Source organism: Solea senegalensis, linkage group LG21 (assembly GCF_019176455.1).
Source record: "Solea senegalensis isolate Sse05_10M linkage group LG21, IFAPA_SoseM_1, whole genome shotgun sequence".
NCBI lineage: Eukaryota > Metazoa > Chordata > Actinopteri > Pleuronectiformes > Soleidae > Solea > Solea senegalensis.
Genome location: NC_058040.1, coordinates 12,350,121 through 12,372,184, shown reverse-complemented (window position 1 = coordinate 12,372,184; position 22,064 = coordinate 12,350,121). Strand labels below are relative to the sequence as shown.

General features: G+C 41.2%; 4 protein-coding genes across 9 annotated transcripts; 2 read left to right on the top strand and 2 right to left on the bottom strand.

Moving 5' to 3' along the window:
* Positions 1-1,951: 1,951 nt before the first annotated feature.
* Positions 1,952-6,367, top strand: pou5f3 (POU domain, class 5, transcription factor 3). Its single transcript, XM_044053701.1, has 5 exons — positions 1,952-4,136; positions 4,255-4,366; positions 4,559-4,689; positions 4,893-5,057; positions 5,146-6,367. Exons 1-5 carry the CDS (start codon positions 3,378-3,380, stop codon positions 5,398-5,400), a joined length of 1,422 nt encoding a protein of 473 aa, XP_043909636.1. The 5' UTR covers positions 1,952-3,377; the 3' UTR covers positions 5,401-6,367.
* Positions 6,368-8,048: 1,681 nt separating this feature from the next.
* On the bottom strand, positions 8,049-14,333 carry LOC122758363 (alpha-(1,3)-fucosyltransferase 7-like). 2 transcript variants are annotated; one of them, XM_044012498.1, is made up of 3 exons: positions 14,311-14,333; positions 10,001-10,116; positions 8,049-9,372 (listed from the first exon to the last, which is right to left on the bottom strand). In XM_044012498.1, the coding sequence occupies exons 2-3, from the start codon at positions 10,013-10,015 to the stop codon at positions 8,287-8,289; spliced, it is 1,101 nt and encodes a 366-aa protein (XP_043868433.1). In that variant the 5' UTR covers positions 10,016-10,116; positions 14,311-14,333; the 3' UTR covers positions 8,049-8,286. The 2 variants fall into 2 exon arrangements, with proteins under 2 accessions (XP_043868433.1, XP_043868431.1); XM_044012496.1 differs by lacking the exon at positions 14,311-14,333 and adding an exon at positions 10,736-11,078.
* LOC122758362 (alpha-(1,3)-fucosyltransferase 7-like) lies at positions 12,117-14,979 on the bottom strand. Of its 3 annotated transcripts, none has more exons than XM_044012495.1 (3): positions 14,512-14,979; positions 14,311-14,362; positions 12,117-13,554 (listed from the first exon to the last, which is right to left on the bottom strand). In XM_044012495.1, the coding sequence occupies exons 2-3, from the start codon at positions 14,323-14,325 to the stop codon at positions 12,385-12,387; spliced, it is 1,185 nt and encodes a 394-aa protein (XP_043868430.1). In that variant the 5' UTR covers positions 14,326-14,362; positions 14,512-14,979; the 3' UTR covers positions 12,117-12,384. The 3 variants fall into 3 exon arrangements, with proteins under 3 accessions (XP_043868430.1, XP_043868429.1, XP_043868428.1); XM_044012494.1 differs by lacking the exon at positions 14,512-14,979 and adding an exon at positions 14,445-14,505; XM_044012493.1 differs by lacking the exon at positions 14,512-14,979 and having other exon boundaries at positions 14,311-14,505.
* A 73-nt stretch (positions 14,980-15,052) lies between these two features.
* Positions 15,053-21,816, top strand: clic3 (chloride intracellular channel 3). Of its 3 annotated transcripts, none has more exons than XM_044012500.1 (7): positions 15,053-15,137; positions 17,674-18,456; positions 19,106-19,215; positions 20,078-20,203; positions 20,294-20,400; positions 20,493-20,668; positions 20,824-21,816. In XM_044012500.1, exons 2-7 carry the CDS (start codon positions 18,421-18,423, stop codon positions 20,986-20,988), a joined length of 720 nt encoding a protein of 239 aa, XP_043868435.1. In that variant the 5' UTR covers positions 15,053-15,137; positions 17,674-18,420; the 3' UTR covers positions 20,989-21,816. The 3 variants fall into 3 exon arrangements, with proteins under 3 accessions (XP_043868435.1, XP_043868434.1, XP_043868436.1); XM_044012501.1 differs by lacking the exon at positions 15,053-15,137 and having other exon boundaries at positions 17,607-17,739; positions 18,375-18,456; XM_044012499.1 differs by lacking the exon at positions 15,053-15,137 and having other exon boundaries at positions 17,588-18,456.
* The last annotated feature ends 248 nt before the right edge of the window (positions 21,817-22,064 follow it).

Here is a 22,064-nt window from a genome sequence, read left to right as displayed (position 1 = left end):
AACAGTTATCACACACATACATGTATCACGTATACACCCAGTAGAATTCTTCATCACAAGCACTCGTAGCATGGTAGTGATGACCACTTTAAGGGTGGATGTGCCAATACAGAGAAGGTGGCGTCTCCACCCATTCAAAGAAACTTGAAAAGTAGTTGAAAGTGTTGGCAACTAATCGGAACTGAAAAACAGAGGAAACAAACTCATTTTGTAGTTGTTTTTATTTTACAAACGAGCCATGTGTCGATTTAGTGTGATGTTAAGGCAACTTAAATATCATGTAGAATCTATTTATGTATGCAATCGCCCATTGGAGCTGGGTCAGTTCTACGACCAGGTTTTTACAGTAGCCCACAATGGACAAACTCAACCATTTTTTTTGAGTTTCGATGCTAATTCCAGGGCATGTTGCCAGAAAATGACTTTGGTAGAATTTGATGTAACTTTTTTATAATATTACTTAAGTAAAAGTCTTAAAGTATGACATTTATACAAGTATACTGCTCTGCTAGTCTATATGTGTCCTTGAGCAAGACACTTAACCCCATGTTGCAGCGTGTGAATGAAAACTGTAGTGTAAAGCAGCTTTATATAAGTACAGACCATAATACTTCCTCTGCTTGTGTTTGGTAGTTAGAGGAAATGTAATGGGGTAAAAGTTGCTAGAAATATAAATAACAAAGTAAAGTACAGATATGTGAATTTTGTACTTAAGTACTGTAACAAAGTACAACGCTGCATTTTGCACAATGTACCTTTAAGACCACCCACCTTGAAAACGAGTCACTTTACTGTACTTTTGGATCTATTTTAGTCAGACTCATCGTCTTTTCTGTGACTGGTTGCCATGAGCAGCACGTGTGTTACACCCAGGATTTCTTTTTTCTTGTATTCCCCTTTTATCTCAAACTTCCCACTCAAAGTCTGTTTGACTGAACTGAGGTATAAGTGAGCTGCAGGACCTCTGAGGTGTTTTTAAGGGAGGCCACTTACAAAGAAATAAAGACAAGATCTGAGACATCTGGGTTAGGGGTAGGGGGGGGGGAGTTCAACCAAATCCCCTGAAACTCCTCTCACACACATCCTCCTCACTGTACCCAGCTATTCAAGTCTGACCTGCACCAGCCCCCACCACCACCACCCCGAGAGTGCTGTGCTCTGCTGTCTCTTTCTCTCTGAAGCACCTCCTAAAGTCTATACCATCTCTCTTGCTGTCTGCCTTTTGCATGACAATTAGACCCCCAAGTCCATGGTCCAGGACAATGCTTGTAGGGCTAAGGTTTGATGTCTTTTAAGCCATTGACCAGGCCCTTGTGGTCTCCCCAGGCCTTCTGGTCCTGGTCCTGGCTTTTTCTTTTTTTTCTAAACCGGTGACACTTTAAAAAAATAAATAAAAGAAAATCCACTTCCTAGATTTTTACACTGTAAAAAAAATATTTGACTGTACAATCACAGAAAGGGATGTTACATTTAACAATAATTTGCAAATGACTGTGTCCTAAATACAGTAGATAGACAGATAGATAGACAGATAGATAGATTGCAGCATCTTCCCCCAAAACACTGCATTTTTATTGTGAACTATCATCATTACATTATTCCAAGTGCCTGTGATGCCCCTCGAAATAATTAATAATATAACATTGTGCCCTCTGATAAGACTTTAAAACAGTGTAATGTCATCAAAAAGTATTATAGTACAGAAGTATTTTTTCAAAATCTGCTGCAGGATGTAGCTACAGTATCTACAAGTAATTGAGTAATTGGATGATTGCACCTGCAGACAACAATGAGGTCCTCAGACCTGTTTCTGGACCTTCGGGGCTTCTCATACAGGATTCTGCAGGAGTGTCAGACCAGAGTGAAACTTGTGTCTGGTGTTTGTTTCAGAGGACGCACACAGGGGGAGGAGGAGGAGGAGGAGGTGGTGGGTGTGGGGCGGAATCAAAGAGTTGAGACTTATTGTTTCAATCTGAAAAGGAGCTAATAGTCGACCATCGCAACTCGGGATCTGAAATCCACGGGGTGCCCCGGGGCCAGGTCGTACAATGGCACCCTCACTCCCTCCCCGCAGTGCGTCTTCCTGCCTCAATCTGCGACCAACGACTCGCGCTGGGGGGAGCGCATCTGCGCCGGTGAATCGACCATCCAGGGCACTTTGAATGGCCACCGATCAAGGAGGGAGAGTTTGTGAGAAGTTCACCTGAAAGCTCTTGGTGTTTTGTGTGTGTGTGACTTATCCATGGTGTTTGTTTTCAAAGTGTGATGTGGAAAGAGCAATAAAATAAAAATAAATATCCAGTCTAAACATAGTAAAGTCTATATAATGCAAAATAACTAAAATAACTTACATTACTAAATTTCCAAGTTAGATATATATTAACATCTGGTAAATATACATAATATGTACAAATATGCACACATATGTGCCTATAAAAGCATAATATCACTGTACATGTCATTAAAAATGTGCCACTTACTAAATAGTGTAAGACAGAAAAATGCGCATAAAGGAGGCGGAAATGTAACAATACATGCAGTTTGTCCCCCCATAAAGTCCTTGAATTAGCTTTTATGTGAAACTTAGGTGATATAATAATCCTGATCACTGTGATCCCTAATTTATGAGCAGCAGAACAAACATTCTTTGTTCCCCATTCATTTATTCAGTCACTAGTTTACTCCGATTTATTCACAATTGCAGTGTCACTATTTTATTTATTTATTTAAACGTACGTGGTTAAATGGATTGGATTTTAATATGAAAGCCATGTCTTTACAGATAAATCATTTTAATTCATGTATGGGCTGAGTTTATAGTGTTGCCATGTAGTCCCTGTTTAGCAATGTAAATATGCGTTTCCCTGAGTTTTAATGTTGCAATTCCACATACAGAGAGCAACAGTGGGCCCGGAGTTTCTGTGAAAACACGCCCACCGCTTGGGTGAGAATCAAGGTCATTCACAAACTCACCGTCAGCTGTGCGCAATTGTCTGCGCCAGCCAATGAGAGGAGAGATGCGGCGCTCCGTAACACCCGCAGCTGTGATTAGGAAAACCTGTGGAGGCCTGGCTGGAGACGAGCGTGTGAGTTTGAAGGTGAAGTGAGTGGAAGGCGTCGTGCGAGGCAGGATTTCATGGAGTAGGCCGCTGGCGTGTTGGTGTTTATGTTATGCACCAAAACGACAAGGCCTTTGCGGAACTTTCCCTCAAACGGACTTAAACTCAAACACTGGAGAACTTTTTTTTTATCCCTCTTTGGTTCGTGCGTAAACCTGGAAACGTATGAGTAGCTTTAAAACCACTTTGACTTTTTAAAAATAACTTTCAGTGTGAGACGCGTGCCAGATTGAATAGGGTTGTTAAATCGTTTGGAAGATGTCTGAGAGGTCGCAGAGTCCGGAGTACCAAAGCAGGCCGTATGACTTCAGCCGCTCCAACACTTGCGCCCAGCTTCTGGGTCAAGACGTTCTGGGCAACGCTGCGTCATTCCAACTTTCCCACAGCGTTCTGTCGGACCCGAGCATCCTCTACAACAAAGCCGCGTATGGTGCCATCACATCGGCCTCCGCGCAGACTATTTTCCCGTTCCCAGCCATGACCAGTGACTACAGGGGATCTGACTTGCAGGCAGGAGATTTTGGGCAACCAAAGCACTGGTATGCCTTCGCCGCACCCGAGTACACTGGCCAGGTACCCGGCGTGACGGCAGTGACCCAGCCCACAAACCTCAGCCCCCCTATAGCCGAGACCCGGGAGCAAATCAAACACCCCGAAATTAAGACGGAGAAGGACACCGGGGATGACTACTCAACGGAGATAAAGGCTCAACACTACCCGACCCCGCCAACCTCCGCCGCGATGCCCCACGGAGTCTTCTACCCCGCGGCGTGGAACCCGTCCTTCTGGCCTGGGATCGCGCACATCACCCCGCCTGGCAGCAATAACCCAAACCCCTCAACGTCTTCCGCATCCTCCCCGTCTATGTCCCCGTCGCCCCCGAGCAACGGTCTACCAGGAAACGCGTTTTTCAGCGTGAGCGCTACTCAGGCGGCCCCGGGGCCCCAAGCGCCGAACGTGGCCTCCTCCACGCGCAGCAGCGGCTCCTCCAGCGGCGGGTGCAGCGACTCTGAGGAGGTAAAATACTTAAAAATTATGTTTTGTCATTTGAGTGTTTCATTTTGTAGGGAATCTGATTTTATGCTCAAGTTTTCCATCTCTTAATTCCTTCATCAATGTGTGCTTTCTAACACAGGAGAACCTGTCCACAGAGGAACTGGAGCAGTTTGCTAAGGAACTGAAACACAAGCGCATCACGTTGGGTTTCACTCAAGCTGATGTTGGCCTTGCCCTGGGGAACCTTTATGGTAAGCTTTGCTGCCTTATGGGGGATAAAATGTTTGTAAATTGAGTTTGTGTGGAGTTGGTCCCTGAATCTATGGGCTATCATTGTGTCAATAATGCAATGTAACTGTATGGAATAGTAGACTTTCCCCCAAGTCAGTCTTCCTAATGTTGTTGTGGGGAATATCAATATCCATTTTGGTGTTCTCCTGCAGGCAAGATGTTCAGCCAGACAACGATTTGCCGCTTCGAGGCTCTACAACTCAGCTTTAAGAACATGTGCAAGCTCAAACCTCTTCTGCAGAGATGGCTGAATGAAGCCGAGACCTCGGAGAATCCCCAGGATGTAAGTTTGGAGCACTCAAAACATCTGTCAACCAGTCTACAAGACAAACGAATCAAAATAGGATTGAACCATCTGCCATCTAGTGGTGGTATTAAGCACTAGGTTTAGTGAGAACCCCCACCAATTACGGCTGCCTTATTTGTAGAGCTGACTGTACATCCTCACCTTGTGCACTCATAATAAACTCATTTCCGATGTCTTAGATGTACAAGATCGAGAGAGTATTTGTTGACACCAGAAAGAGGAAGCGGAGGACCAGCCTAGAGGGCGCCGTGCGCTCTGCTCTGGAGTCTTACTTTATCAAGTGTCCCAAACCCAACACCCAGGAGATCACACAGATTTCAGATGACTTGGGCTTGGAGAGAGACGTAAGTGCAACGGCAAAGAAACACTCACCATTCTGCAGAATCTTGTTTTGGGGCTTGTATTTTTTTTTAACGCGCTTGTTCTTGGCAGGTGGTACGTGTTTGGTTCTGCAACCGAAGACAGAAAGGAAAGCGACTGGCTTTGCCGCTGGATGAAGAGTGCGAGTATTACGAGCAAAGCCCGTCCCCACTGAACATGGTCCCATCCCCCATTCCCAGCCAGAGCTACCCTGTTTCCTCCTACCCTGGAGCCCCTCCTCCCCCACTGTACATGCCCCAACTTCACCGGCCTGACGTCCTGAAACAAGCCCTTCACCCAGGACTTGTTAGTCACATGACAGGATAAACATGTTCAAAGTCCTGGCCAAATCCACAGACTACCCCCCCAAACTCCTCTTTCAGCCCCAACTCAAGATGAAGACGGAGGTCTCTTGTTGACAGGAGTCACATCATCCCAACGGGGACCTGAAACTCCACATCAAAGTGATTTGACTTCAACATTTTTGGACTTCTTGTTAAATGTGCCTCTTTTTTTGGATTAAGCAGATTAAATTATTCCATAGGCTTTAATAGTTGCGTTTTCTTCTTACCCTATAGTCCAGTTCCAGAGTGACGATGTAAATACCGGCAGGGCTAAAGAACCAGGGTTATCTCCTCCACTTAAACTAAATCCTAGGTTTTCTGTGGTGTAGATGAAGTGTGAATCTGGGTTAATGGGGGATTTTTAAAAAAATAAGTGAGTGGTTCTTTTTAAATGCAAAATTCCTCTCTATAGTATGAAAATGTTGTCCATCTGTAAAAAGCAGCTAGATTATTGGTCTAAAATATCTTCCATTGAAATGGAAAACATAGAATCTTTTTATGGTGAATTTTTCCTTGAATTTTGCACAAAGTGGCTTTTGTAATGTTGAATATTTTCTTCTTTCTCTTTTTTTCCGTGTTTGTGTATCAAACCCAAATTTTTCCTGACCAAACATATGTAGGAGCAATCAGTGATGTTAGGTGTACCAAACTGAATCAAAAGCAACATTAAGGGAGTGTGAAGAAAGTTTTCTTGGTGTCTTAGCTGCTAAATCTGCCATTTGCACACGGTCAGTGTATTTTTTTTCTCAGTGTCTCTTGTGACTGGCGGCGAGAAACGTCTGGCCAGACTTTGATCGGCTGTTCTCAAGGTGATAAAATGTGTCCGTGTACCAGATTGTGTAAAGATGTTCTATGTTGTCGGAATAACTAAATCAAATGTTCACTGAAAGTTGCTTTCTAGTCAATGAGACTTTTTTTCAGAAATGGACATTAAATGTCTCGATACCTCACGTGACTGAATTTCCTTAAGTAACAATGAGTTCTTGTATCAACTGACATGGATCTGGGAAAAAACCTGGCTATAACAGAAAAAATATCATTTGTTACACTGAGGTGTTTTCACTGAAAATGGTCTAAAAACCAAACCAAGTAGCACTGACTTAAAACTTATTTGACAATATTTGCAAACCACTGTGTTTTTTTTATCATCACTAAATCTTTCACATTTTCTACCATAGTAAATTATGCTTTTCTTTTGTGCATCAACAGTATTCCACTAAAAGTTAAAACCAGGCCTGGCCAACCCACATGCCACTCTTTGTCTAGTTTCATGTGGCTTTTGCATTCATATCAAGTGATATGGTTGTGTGAGTGTTTTCATTTATATGTGTACGCATGTTCGCCTTAGTTCAATATCAAACGTGGGAAATTCACTGAGTAAACCATTTGTGTCACGTTCGCTCTGAAAATGAAAAAGGAAAAAAAAACGCCCAGCGAAACGAAGATGAACGATGGCAAGCTGTTCTGTCATGTTGTGAGACATTTACGGTAAATCTAGCTGAGCAGAGATCTGTGTGGGAGAGCTCTTAGTCTCTGAGTGCTGGCCACCACTGGTTTAACAGAATACTTTAAACCGATTTTCATGCGGCTTTGTATCACTAGAATAGGGGTAGTATTTTTGGAAACTTGTGCTTCTCAACCTCAAAGTATTCATTTAAGTGTGCAGAGATCAAGGGTAAAGGTATTTTCCTGGGTCTATATAGTGTGAAAAGGTCAAACTCATTCACTACAACTGCAGTATGTATCCTGTTATATTGAAAAGCTTTAAAGATTGCTTTTTTTCTGTACACTGGCATTGTTTTAAATGAGGAAGGAGGAACATTTTGATTAAAACCTTGTAATGGCCAGGCGGTAAATTAGTCTCGGACAACCCAGAAGGCAAAATGTTTTATATTGAGTCATGTACTGTGTTTGTAATTCTCCATTCATCTTCTACTGCTTTATCCTCCACAAGGATCGCGAGGAGGTGTTGGTGCCAATCACATCTGACCTAGGACGAAAGGGCGGGGACACACCCTGGACAGGTCACCAGTCCATCACAGGGACACACAGAGACAAACAACCATCCATATATAACTGTCTACTGACACTTTAACCTGAAGGTGATGCATCTGAGAGTCAAGACTCATTCATAGTCATTTCCTTTGTGGGCTTGTGCCGTGCATTCTGCTGTGCACTCAGATCATCATCAGCTTTTATGCAAACTATTAGAACAGGTCATATTTAATTTTATCCATATTTGTTTTCATGATTTCAACTAGTTTCTGTAACGTTAAAGAACATGACCTGTTTACCCAAGTTCTTACTCGGTGTATGTATTTATACTTAACTAGGTCAGCAGGTTCTTTCTTGTATGGCTAGTGGTGTCTGTGGTTGTGACAGTTTTTTCAGTTGAAGTGACAAGTGAACACATCCCACTCACGATGTGGGTTCCTCTTGAGGATGTTGAGAGCAAACCGAACGCACGCCCAATAACCACAGCAAACATTTATCTGAAAAATACAATTGGATTAAGTGTCTGTGGGGCCTGATTTATTATCTTTAAGAAGCCCAGCAACAAAATAAAGAAATGCATGATTAGTTAATTAAATGCAAATAAATGAATAATAATAAAAATAAAAAAGCAGGCCATGAGGAATGCAAATGTGTGGTTTAATTTACACCTTGTTATTATCCACCTCTGGCCCATATAGTATTAAAGCAGAGAAGTTCCATCTGTATTTCTGAAGCTCTCACTTTAAATGTGTCCTCTATCAATTATCATTGACCATAATCCCATAAAATATTTACAGTTTCTTTTTTAATGAGCTTTCACGGCCTGCCCTTTTAGGTTCCACTGATCAGTAATCCAGGTAGGCTTCAATAGCAGTTAGTTAGCATTGACCCAGGCCATGAGATTACTGTAAACTCTATGCTGAGGTAAACTTTCATAGTGCACGCAGATTTTACACAGTCTCTCTCTCCATTCTGCCAACCGTTTCACTTTCCAGTGCTGTCTCCAGGTGAAATATTCACTGTAGCGTTTCTTGTCCTTTGCCAGCTCGACCAGGTACCTGCCCAAATCTTTTACGGATGCAAAGTCATCAACGTGGATGAAAGAATTAGGCGGAGCCACAGCTTTATAGTCGCTCACTGATGCACCCAGGACAACAGGTACCGCCCCTCCTTGATAAGCGTTCCACCACAGCTTCTCTGTGATATAATCTTTGGAAACAGAGTTCTCAAAGGCCAAATAGAAGTAGCAACGTGAGATTGCAGGTAAGAGGTCACTGCTGGGGAGATTTGTGTTTGTCCATTTGCCATAAACCTTCACAGGAACCACAGGTAGGAGCTCACGGTACACTTGGCTTCTCCTGTGGTGGTTCTGATAGTTACTGACCACCCAACAGACAAGAGAGCTCTTGTTCTGAGTGACATCTTCCACCAGTTGTGCCTCAGTCTCCTGAGGTTCCAGCATGCCGTAGGGCAAAACGATATCAGCATCCCTCCTGTACGTCATGGTCATGTTAAAGATATTTGCATACTGCTGCAAGTTTCCGTTGTTAGCAGGTGACTCAAGGGACAACCAGGCCCACCTCTGGCCCTGGGGCCGCGGAAGGTCTAAGGGCAACTTCTGGATGCCCTGAATCAGCTCTCTGTTGTGGAAGACCACCACATCTGCTGATGAGAACATGGAGTGCTGGTCCACCAGTCTACAGCGAGGGATGTGGTAGAGGTCCCAGCACACGTCACCCTGCAGGGACGTTACATGGCCAAAGGGCCAGTACCACAGCAAGATGGTCACATTTCTGCTGCCACTGACGCTACGGTTCCAGAAGATGGTGTGATTCATGGTTGTTAGAGCCTGGGATCCACTCAAGTATCCAGTGTAAATAAACAGCAGGAGAAGACAAAGAAAGGAGAGGACGATGTATTTCTTCACCGAATGCAGAGTCTTCTTGATGTTCAACCCCTCCTGTCACAAAAGGGAATGAACAACTTTGATCAAAAAACATAAAGAAAGTTGCCTCTCTATATACCTAACTGTATTATGTTCAATCCATGCTGAGTGCTGATTTTATTGATGAGCTAAATCCATTTTAACAGTCGTAGCATCATAGCATGACTTCATTCTGACACAAACAGGAACATGATATTCTTTTATACATTTCGTCACATTTACATATAGCTCAGATGACTCATTTGGGTTTAAATCTATTTTTAATCCATTTTCTAAAAGTAAACCTATTTTTCCCTGGTGACGTATGACACAACATTTACTTTATAACAATGATTAACACCATTTTCAACATAAAGTTTTTTTGTAAATTGATATTCAATTCTATTGTTTCAGCAAATCTGTATAGAATGTCTGCTTATTTTACATTTTATCTCAGTTTAAAACATTACACAACATGAAAAGGACTCTTCCTAGTGTATACAGTTAATGTGCAATCAATAAGCTTTACATTGTGAACGTAATGTCATTTTATGGCTTAATACAATACAATGTTCACACGCAGCTCCTTCAAGGATTCAGTTTTTTGCCTAATCTGTGATAATATCATGCATCTGTCATCACTTGCAATGCAGTTTGTACTCACCATGAACTTCTCCATCTCACTCTTTGACTTCCAGGACGACAACTCTCCACCACCCAGTCAAGAAGAGCCCGTTTTCTGCTCTCAACTCTATTCCTGTGCAATTTTATTTATATTTCCTAAGTGAAAAAGAAAAAAAAGGAAAGAAAGATTCAGAGAAATGGGTGTGAAGGATTTCTGTGGGTCCGGTTGTGTCACACAAACATTTCGTGGAATCTGACCAAATGCTTTGTCTAACCACAAATGCTATTAAAGTTAATCAGAATATGATTCAAAAGCAAAGCGGGGCGGGTCCAGCCTGTCAATGCGGTGTCACGTCCAAAATCTACTTTTGGACAAGTTAAAAATTCTTTTTCAAGGACGCACAAGAGCCAACGCACAATGATCAATTCACTCTATAGCAAAAGCTTTAAGAGTTATTTTGAAAAGGTCAGCTAATTAACAAAGCATTGTTCCACTCAAAGCAGAAAAGTTGCTGCACAAAAGGATGAGACTTCTCTTTACTCCACAGCAAAAAAAAAAATTATTAAATATGAATTATACTTTAACTTAGAAATTGAGTACATTTATTCTATCCCCTGTGTTGAGCTGCACATAAGATTCCTTCTTCTCCTTCATAAGCCCAACAGAAAGTCTTTTGTTCTCATTTCTCAGTGCTTTATATGTCTGAACACTATGAATTCAACTCAGTTATATTTAAATGCGTTTTAAAGTATCACATGAAAAAGCGTGTCTTACCCTGAGATATCCTCCGGATGTCTTTGGAGATTACCAGAATATACACACATATATACATATATATATATATATACTGTATGTATATAAATATATATATATATATGTATATAAGACATGGGGGAAATCATCTACGATGGGATGCTATCACTGCCATTTACCTTCAAGTGAGCTTATATGGGATGTGTGACATGTGAACACACAGGATGTGGTGAAATATTCTATCCTAACTCCTCCTCCTAATGACATTCAGCGTATGGGACTGTGCTACAATATCACCAGTTTTGCTTTTGAATTATGAGCTTGGATAAGTGAAGGAAGCGGTTATTTTCAAATGTCAAAAGACACGGTGAAAACTCCCAGCCTGATTCGCTTACCTTGTCGGGAGTGATTTGTGCCCATTTCTGTGAGCTGCTGATATGGAAAATGCTAAATGTGAAGCATCAAACACCGCATGTGATTTGATTTTGCTCCCACTGTTGTTATCAGCGTCCACCACCTTGAGTTCCGGCTCTCCATTTCGCAAACACGATCCTTGAGCTCTTTGATTGTATGATAAGTTTTGCTGCATACACATACTGCTGTAAAAGCACAAAAGGGGGAAGTGGATGCACCAGAGAACTCTCATGCCAGTGAGTCATCACGGTGAGGCTCCCATGCATGCTAAAACATTCTACAATCTGGACATTTAAATAACCTAACTGGTGGGGTGAAAGCCAAAAACTATGTTTACATTTTTGTTTTTCATTTTTAAGTGTGTTTATTCAGATAGTTGTGGCTGTGTCAGTTGCAAACCAGGCTGGCGTCTTCTTCGCACTAAGAAGTGAGCAAACATGATGAGCAAAAGCAGCAGGATTTTCCCATGATCTACATATTTGTTCTAGGTGATTTGACTTGGCATTAAATGTAGCTGTATAATCTTTTTAATCCACAATGACCAGTACAAATACACCAATGTCATTGTAAGTGTTAAATACTTTTACTCCATTTTATTTTTCCTCCAATGTTTTTCACATTATTGTGTCATGTCTACCTGTCTACTGATTATATATTTAACACATTTAAGAGTTCATCCATCCATCCACCGCTTTATCCTGGTGCTAATCCCTGCTAACATGGGGCTAAAAGCGGGGGCACCCTGGACAGGTCACCAGTCCATCGCTGGGCAAACATATAGAGCCAAACAACCATTTACCCACAATGAGTGTAACCTCAACATGTTTTTGGACAATCACAGGGAGAACATGCAAACTCCACAAGGCCCAGACCAGGACATGAACCTTCTTGCTGTGAGGCAATGTGCACCACTGTGCGGCCCTGGCATGAGTTAAAAGTCTGAAAATTGTTTGAGGCCCACCAACCGAAGAAATTATTTTCTTTCACATAGTTTGAACAACCTTTAAGGCTCTTTAATTTGAAGTGCATATAGTCTGTAAGTTCCCTCAGTAGTGCACATGTGATACTTAAAGACACTAGTAAACAATAGCAAGTCAGTTTAAATGTGTCCTATCTATTATCATTGCCCATAATCCCATAAATCACCCCAACATTCATTTTTATTGACATTTCACGGCCTGCCTGCAGTACCCTCATGTCCCACCAGGAAGTGAGGGCCACACACTGCCAGAATTACGGCAGTATGGTTCCACTAATCAGTAGTTAGCATTGACCCAGGCCATGAGATTACTGTAAACTCTATGCTGAGGTAAACTTTCATAGTGCACGCAGATTTTACACAGTCTCTCTCTCCATTCTGCCAACCGTTTCACTTTCCAGTGCTGTCTCCAGGTGAAATATTCACTGTAGCGTTTCTTGTCCTTTGCCAGCTCGACCAGGTACCTGCCCAAATCTTTTACGGATGCAAAGTCATCAACGTGGATGAAAGAATTAGGCGGAGCCACAGCTTTATAGTCGCTCACTGATGCACCCAGGACAACAGGTACCGCCCCTCCTTGATAAGCGTTCCACCACAGCTTCTCTGTGATATAATCTTTGGAAACAGAGTTCTCAAAGGCCAAATAGAAGTAGCAGCGTGAGATTGCAGGTAAGAGGTCACTGCTGGGGAGATTTGTGTTTGTCCATTTGCCATAAACCTTCACAGGAACCACAGGTAGGAGCTCACGGTACACTTGGCTTCTCCTGTGGTGGTTCTGATAGTTACTGACCACCCAACAGACAAGAGAGCTCTTGTTCTGAGTGACATCTTCCACCAGTTGTGCCTCAGTCTCCTGAGGTTCCAGCATGCCGTAGGGCAAAACGATATCAGCATCCCTCCTGTACGTCATGGTCATGTTAAAGATATTTGCATACTGCTGCAAGTTTCCATTGTTAGCAGGTGACTCAAGGGACAACCAGGCCCACCTCTGGCCCTGGGGCCGCGGAAGGTCTAAGGGCAACTTCTGGATGCCCTGAATCAGCTCTCTGTTGTGGAAGACCACCACATCAGCTGATGAGAACATGGAGTGCTGGTCCACCAGTCTACAGCGAGGGATGTGGTAGAGGTCCCAGCACACGTCACCCTGCAGGGACGTTACATGGCCAAAGGGCCAGTACCACAGCAAGATGGTCACATTTCTGATGCTGCTGTTGCTGCTACTGCTGTCGCTGCTGTTGCTGCTGCCACTGATGTTGCCACTGCTGATGTTGCTGCTGCCACTGCTGCCACTACGGCTATGGTTCCAGAAGATGGTGTGACTTATGGTTGTTAGAGCCTGGGATCCACTCAAGTATCCAGTGTAAATAAACAGCAGGAGAAGACAAAGAAAGGAGAGGACGATGTACTTCTTCACTGAATGTAGAGTCTTTTTGATGTTGGACCCCTCCTGTAACAAAAGGGAATTAACAACTGTGAACAAAGGGAACCAAAAGAAAGTTGTGTCTCTACCTTAAGGCCCTGGTATACTTCTGCGCACAGCAGAGTCTGGACACGGGGAATAGGACACATTCCTACCAAAGAAGAAGAGAACGATGCTACACCTCCCTCGGGCATGTCTGGTTTGAGCAGCTCACCTCGGACAGGGGAGTCGGGGGGTGTCAGCTGGTTTGAGGGTCACCAGGTTGAGGTTCGGATGACTATCCTTGGTGACTCCTTCTTCTTCTGTTGTTGAAATGGTTTTTGTGCGGGAATTCGCTATGCACTGTTTGTGAAAGTACCAGGGCCTTTACTGTATTATGTTAAATCCATAAAGATCGTAGCATGACCTTACTCTGACACACAAAGGAAGAGGACATTCTTTTATACATTTTCCTTACGTACAGCTCCTTTAGATTACAAGTTAGGAATACTGAGTCCTCTTACTGCGCGTCTTTCTTTACATTCAGTTTTTCCAGGTGATGTATGACATGACATGTCAACACAAAGAGTGTGTTATTAGTTTTACCTAAGGGTTAGTTTCCATATGAGCTCCAACAGGTTGTTCCCACACCACACCAAAATATCGCTTTTCACTCAAGTTTATTTAAGTTTATTTGGTTTATTGACCACCTATCACTATCGCTGACTATATTTTACATATAGGCTGTGCATTTTATCTTATACTTATTGCACCTGTCATCACAGCAATGCAGTTTGCACTCACCGTAACCTGCTCCATCTCACTCTTTGACTTCCAGGACGACTCTCTCCACCACCTGGTCAAGTAAGAGCCCATTTTAAAGTTAAAAAAGAAAAAGAAAAAGGAAGGAAAGATTCAGAGAAACATGCTCTTTTTACATGCTAGGTGGGGCACATCTTTGTTCCTTTCTCTCCTCCTCTCTCTCTCTGCCAGTCTCTCCCTCACCTTGGTTTTCTGGAAGATGCTAATGATGACTGGTTTCCACCTCAGCTGGTGGAGAGAGAGAGCTGATTGGTTCCTGGTCGTTGTGGCAGCCGCTCATCCTCCAAGGGTTGATTATATAAGGAAGGTCTTCCTGCTGCATGTTGTTTACACACATAAGACCTTCCTCTAAAGCGTTGTAACACAAATGGGGGGGATATTTGGTTCCTTGAGATGTATGATCAAGAGTTTTAATCAGTCATTATTTTTCTGGTTGGATGATTTAGTTTTGATAGTGGCACACTTCAATATTTTTGCATAAAAACAGTTAACAGTTGGTTGTACTCAATCATTTTGTATTAGATGTATAAAGAGCGGGAGCCAAATACAAATGAGGCTCTGTGGTTTCAAAGCCCACATTTAATTTATTTATTTATTTTACTGGCGAGGTAACTTGATAAGTGTGATACTAATCAGTGTGTCAGTGGGGGTGGCGGGGGGGAGATGCAGGCAGGAAAGAGATATATCTTGCGCACCGAATACAATTATATTGTGAACCGGGTGGCCCAGGCGAAGGAAGCCAGTTTTCTGATGTTGCTTTTCCTTGGTCAGCCATCTTACCCCCTGGAGATGATGAGGTGGAACAAGAGGTGCTGGTAACACTCCAAGATTTTTTATTATTATTATTATTATTACTTTTTCCTTCTTTTTATTTTGCTGCACCCTCTGCATGCATGCTCTGCTGTAAAAAGAGGAAGTGTCGAGCGTGGGCTAAAATGAAACCACGCGGTCAGTAAATCATCACAGTGAAGCTACTCGGAAAAATAACAATAATGTAATGTAATGGACATTTCTCTTTTATGTTATGTCTGGGGAGAAAAAGGAAGGTTTTTTAAAAGAATATTATTCACATAGTTGTGGCCATTGTGGTCTCAGTTGCCACATCAACAAACTGTAGACAGTTAGATTGAGCAACAGGATGTGGCAATTTTTTAAAGCAAACCTATTTGTCCATCTAATATATGACATGGCATTTCCTTTAAAATGCTGTTGACATCTCGATTCCATCAAGATTAACACACAAAGAGGGAAAGTGTTTGTCTAAAGGTCTATTTCTCTACTTGGTAAATGATCTGTATTTATATAGTGCTTTTCTAGTATTAATGACCTTACACTTTTGACACTCAACCATTCACACCCATTTTCTCTCGCTTGATCTGTCATACACATTCCCACGCTGTCTGGAGCAACACGGTGTTAAGTGTCTTGCTCAAGGACACATCGGCATGTAGACTAGCGGATACTGGGACTCGAACCCACACTTTGAACCCTACAGTTAAGAGATGACTCCCTCTACCCCTGAGTCACCATCCCTTATGGTTTTCATATAAACTTGAGGAATTGATTAAGTTTAGGGCTGAGTTTAGGCAATAACTGGTTGTGGTTAAGGTTCTTCTAATAAGTTCGGACAGGCTGAACACTAAGAGGTGTAAGGTTGCCCTCCACAGTTCGAAGTTCTCTAACACAGATCGCTATCCTTCATTCACATCCTCCTTCTTTTCTTCAACACGGCTCTTCAATCTAAAGAAGTCTTTATCTCTAAGATTTAGATTTAGATTTAGATCATGCCTCCTCTCATTTCCTCAGCCTCATCCTCCTTCACACAGCTCAAAGCTCTTCAGCACAGTTCAAAGTTCTCCACTGAACGGCCCTCTACTCTCTCCAGTCTCTTTATCATAGTTTGGAGCTCTCTTTTATACTTATCCTCATCCTTGTTCCTTAATCCCCATTGGATTCTCCCTCTCTCTCTCAAAGCTCTTCTCACCTCCTTCGTCAGGCCTTGACACAGATAAGCTGGTTGCCAACCACCAATAAACCCTATCTTGCATTAAAGAGCAAATGCTAGAAAATCATCCATGAAGTGACTTCATTTAGCAAATGTGGGGAAGTGATACAGACAACACGCTTCAAAGTCCTAAGACACTGTGTCCTCACCCCTCCCCTCTCAAGCTGTGGTGCAACACTCATGACAAGTAACTTTAAGCATTCAATTTATTAATCCAGATTATGCATTCAGTATTCAACAGAGTCATTCTTACACGCTAAAATGAAGCTAGTTGAGGCTTCAGAGAAAATAAGTTTTCAAACTGCTCAAACTGCTTAGTGTCTTCAGAGAGCGTGAATGGTATTTGTATGTACTTATATTTGTTATCTTTTGGCATAAGCACTTCTTCTTCTGTACACTAACAGATGTAATGCTGCAGATCACAGTTTGAAGTTCTTCAACACAGATCATTGTCCTTCATTCTCATCCTTCTTCTTTCCTCGTTCCTTAATCCATCTGGATTTGAATTCATGGAGACCAAAACCTTGTCTTCGTGAGGCAGAACTAATCTCTGAAGGACTGTCAAAGTTTAGGGTTAAAATTTTGATGCTTTGGTCAAGGTTAGGTTTAGGCATTGGCAGGTTATGATTAAGGTGATTAATGCTTTGTCTGAGTTTTTCCAATGAATGGAAGTCTTTGCAAAATCCAAAGGAGAATAGTTGTACAAACCTGTGTGTGTGTATATATATATATACATATATATATATATATATAAATATATACAGTGTATAATAGTGTAGTAATTAGCTTTTGCTTGATGCCAACTGAGGTCACAGAGGTCACAAAGGCTAAAAAGAATTTGAAACAATAAGCACAGGATTTGAACATAAGGTGTCTGTGACGTGAAAACACAAATCATCAAAACATCATCAACATAATACCACTGTCCAATGATGCCATTGTGACAGAGTGAGGCACTCTTGTGCTATTGCTCACTTTGTCCAACGGAGGGCGCTGTCAGGCTTTCCTGTCTTCTTCTCTTCCAATAAGGTCAGCAGACCATACGCTAAGAGGTGCAATGCTGCCCTCCGAAGTTCGAAGTTCTCAATTACATGTTGAATCACATTTTGTGAGCTTTTTCTTTGCAGTAGATCTGATCCTTTAATTCCTTTACATACATATGTATATGTATATATACATATGTATATATTTATTTATATATATATACATATATATATGTATATATATTATCTCATTTTTCTTAGCTCACAATGTTTATTTTATTTTGTGTCAGGGATTGCTTGGACGTGTTTTCCTTCCTTTTCTGTGGCCAATCACTCACAAACGTTTACTGTCCCCAGTACATTCCTGCTGCATGAGGAAGTCTGTTTATCTGCAGACATGAATGCTGATCGGCAACTAAGAAGGTTGTGGGATGCACACACACACACACACTAAAAAAATTACGTGAAGCTAAAAGTAAGACACCAGAACACAGAGAAGGTAGAATAGAGTCAAATATGTTTTTTATTGTAATTGTAGGAACAGCATGCAACATCAATCAAAACATTTATATATGAATACAATCGCTGTTCAATAAAAATAGAGCGTAATAGAATAGAATAGTATTGATAATAGATAGATAGGAAATTGGGGGTGGAGATATTTAAGATCAATTTAAATAGAAATGAAGAAATATGAAGAAAAAAAAGGTGGGTTTAATAAAAGTGGACAGACTGAGGAACTAAGAGTTCTAGAGTGGCATACGTATTTGATAGAATATGCAACCTGAGAGGTTGAGAAGAGACATCCGGATTTGCTGGTTGGACCGGAAAGGCCAGAGAAGGTGTAGGCTGCCTTCCGAGGCATGACAGGTGTGGTGAGAGACAAACAAAAAACAGACAGGCACAGGGACGACAGGAGAGGGAGGAGAGGGCGAGGTGAAACCGTGACTTTTAAAAAAAGCAATTACAGGCAAAGTGAGTAAACGTGATAGAGGAGACTGTAAAGAAGTCACCATCCCCAGTTTCAACTTCATATTTCTGGCTTGCCTTTGCATCAGAGGTTGAGGTTACAGGGTTACAAGACAGCGACAGAGGGACAGAAAGATGGCTGAGGCCCCGAGGATTGAACTCTTTGTGAAGGTAAGACCCACAATAATTTTGTTGTGTTTTAAGATAAAAAAAAAAAACCTACTTAAAATTTGCCATTTTATTTTTATTTTTTATTTTTATTTTTTCTAAGTCAACTTGCAGTTATTTTTAATGAACAAAACCATCACTCATTATATTTCACTGCCTCTGTGGCAGTGAACAAAACTCTAAGTAGAATGTCTGTTGCAGTATTTATTTTATTTTATTTTTTTTAGCTACGTAGTTGGTTATCTTTTATTTGTATCCTGATGTTGTATAGGGCACTTTAGTTTGTCAAAGTGTGTTTGTTGCACCAAGCCTATAGACACTATATATAAGTATCTTAAGTCATTACTTAATATGGGTGGAAAACAGCCTCAGCCCTCCATTTAAAATTCCTCAGCAGTTGCTTTCAGACTGCCAGAGCAGAGCAGAGCAGAGCAGGCTTGACAAGAATACCAGCACAAGTAATCACAGTGTGGTCAGACATACTACAGCACAAATACCAGCATGTCATCTCAAAGACTAAATCTGATTAATTCCGATTCAAGCAATAGTGTGCCACTGTCACTATCTGTTCCTTGGAGTTCCTTTCTGTGTGTGTTGCTTTCAGCTTTCAGTGGGCGTGTCACTTAAAAAATGTCCTGTGTGTGTCTGTCAGGCCAGTTTGGACACCGAGAGTGTGGGAAACTGCCCTTTCTGTCAGAGACTCTTCATGATCCTTTGGTTGAAAGGGGTCAACTTCACCCTCACTACCGTGGACATGAAAAGGTGAGGACACAGCGCAATTTAATCAAATTAAAAAAAAAAAAGTGTTGCAAGCAGCAGTGAATGGGCCCTCACCCCCAAGCATGTTGGGGTTCTGGAGTGACTGCAAGGCCCTAGAGAGAGGCCAACAATAATAATGTGGTGTACTTACTGTGGTCAGTGATCATGGCAGACCGATTGGCCCTAAAATTCAGATGAAAAACAATATAGAGATGTGTTGCTATGCTTCGTCTTCGTATAACAATTTCCGGCATGCTGTTCACTCAGAGGTGTAATGCTGCCCTCCACAGTCCGCAGGTCTTTAGCAAACATATTTTCAATACACCACTAAGGTTGCCGTGGTAACTCAAATACAGCTCAAAGGAAGGTGAGGGCAGCATCTCACCTAAAACTTGAGCTGACATGCTGTCTGATCAAACCTTTCTAGCCTTTTTGCTGCATTTATGGCCAGACTTTAGTATCACATTACACTCTAATGTATGATGGCCTAAACAAATGTTCTTTCTGTAAAAAGGAAACATGTGTAGTAATGGATGTCAATTGCACTCTTTTTGTTGTAAATACACAAAAAATGGAATGTTCAGAGAACTTCTTACTTGATTTTTTTTTCTTCCCTGGCCCAATATTTAAATACCTATGAAAAAAAATTGGACCTCGACCACATTTACTTGCTGATCTACTGGTTAGGTTGCATGTTGCAGCTGAGTATCTCTCATCTCACCATTCCTTTCCAGGCATGTAGAATGATAATTGATTGTCAAAAAGTTAAAAGGTGTTTAGTTCATCTATTAAAAACTCAACTCCTGGAGAGAAGACCTGCTCCTGATAAGGTAAAAATTGTTTTTTTTCTGCTCCTCTGTTGCAGGGCACCTGACGTGCTGAGAGCTTTGGCTCCCGGCTCTCAGCCTCCCTTCCTTCTCTACAATGATGAGGTCAAAACTGATACCAACAAGATTGAGGAGTTCCTGGAGGAGGCCTTAGCCCCACCACAGTGAGCTGACTGCATCATATTTCTTACATTTTCTCATACCTTTTTTTTTTCCTCAAAATATCTCACACATTTTTGTTCTTTAAACGGCAGGTATCCAAAACTGTGCTGTCGATACAAAGAGTCCAATGGTGCTGGAGAAGACATCTTCCGGACATTCTCAGCATATATAAAGAATCCCAATCCTCATCTCAATGACAGTGAGGACACTGGTTTTAAAAATCAATTTACTGTAATTTCTGTATCATATGTTGCCACAAATGGGAGACTAAATAACCTGAATGTCTTTCAGTGCTTGAGAAGAAATTTCTTTCCAGTCTGGTGCGGCTGAGCAAGTACCTAGAGACCCCTCTTCCTCATGAGCTAGATCAGAACCCAAATGCCCATGAGTCCTCGCGCTCCTTCCTGGATGGCAACACCCTCACCTTGGCAGATTGTAACTTACTTCCCAAACTCAACATTGTTAAGGTAAGGAGACTTAAACAACAGTTGATATAAAAGCTTTATTTTTTATAAAATGCCTACTGATACAGTCCCTATTCTGGATTTTTTTCTATCATTAAAAGACCGTTGATATGTTGCCCTCTAAAATTTCATCAAAATGAAATCTCCTTTTCTCTCAGGTGGTGTGTAAGGAGTACCGAAGCTTCAACATTCCTAAAGACCTTCGTGGTCTGACACGTTATCTGGAAAAAGCCTACGAAAAAGACGAATTTAAACTCAGCTGCCCAATGGACAAAGAGATCCTCTATGCTTATGGTTCTGTGGCCAAATACCTGGCACATTAGACCAAGGGGGTATGACCGAGCAGCATTATTAAGAGCAAAGAAGAGCAGGACTACATATGACAGATGACAGATAAACGGAGAAAAGGTGACAGAAATGCCTTAAATAATGCATGTGATTTAGGTTTTGTGTCAAGTTTAATATGGATACTAAAGAGAAAATGTTTTTAGATGGACAGCTCAGTGATTGGTTTTGCAGTAAAAGTGCTGTTGTTAATAAGGAGTTGATGATGTTTTGTATTTAGTGGATGAACTACTGCATGCTCTAATTGTACTGGATTTCTTTTTTAAGCCCCCTGTAAGAGAGAGAAAAGCACTGTATATCCCACAAATCTTTTTTTTTGGTGTCCAATTTTGCATGCGTGTATTACGTCTAAGCTATCATTCATCATTGATTGCAGTTAATCAGTTAGTGTTTAGTGAAAAAAAACCACAACATTAGTGTGAGAACAGAACTGTTTCAGATTCTTAATTGATTGAAGAAATAGAACAATCTAATTTAATGACGAATAATGTTTAAAAAAGTAAGGGAAATAAATTACATGCAGGTGAGACTTATTATAAAGCTATTTTTTTTGCACATGGGGAATTGTATAAGCAAATATATAAATCTTTACTTATTATCATATCGTTTTTTTCTGTTAGGAAAGTTGCAACACTTAATACATTGTTTTAGTGAATGCAAAGGTGTGTATACACTGTGTGTCTTTACCTGTGATTATATGTCTTTTCTTTTACCTACTCACAAAAATGTGTTACATGATATGTTCCAGTGTGTCGCAAGAAAGTGTAATATAATAATGCCAATTTAATAAAAGCATAAAATAAAAACAGGGATGTGTTATCATTGAATAGTGACATGACTAATATGTATTCTCAGAATCTTGCAGTATTCTATGTGTTATTTTATTTAAAATATATATGTATGGAGAGACTGTTATGTTTTAGGAGATATATTGGTCAACCTTTAGAATCACAGGGTACCTCTTGATACGATACCAATAATATCATGATACAATGATTCTGTGATAATCAATATATTGCAAGACAGTGATATCATCACGATATCTGTCTAACTG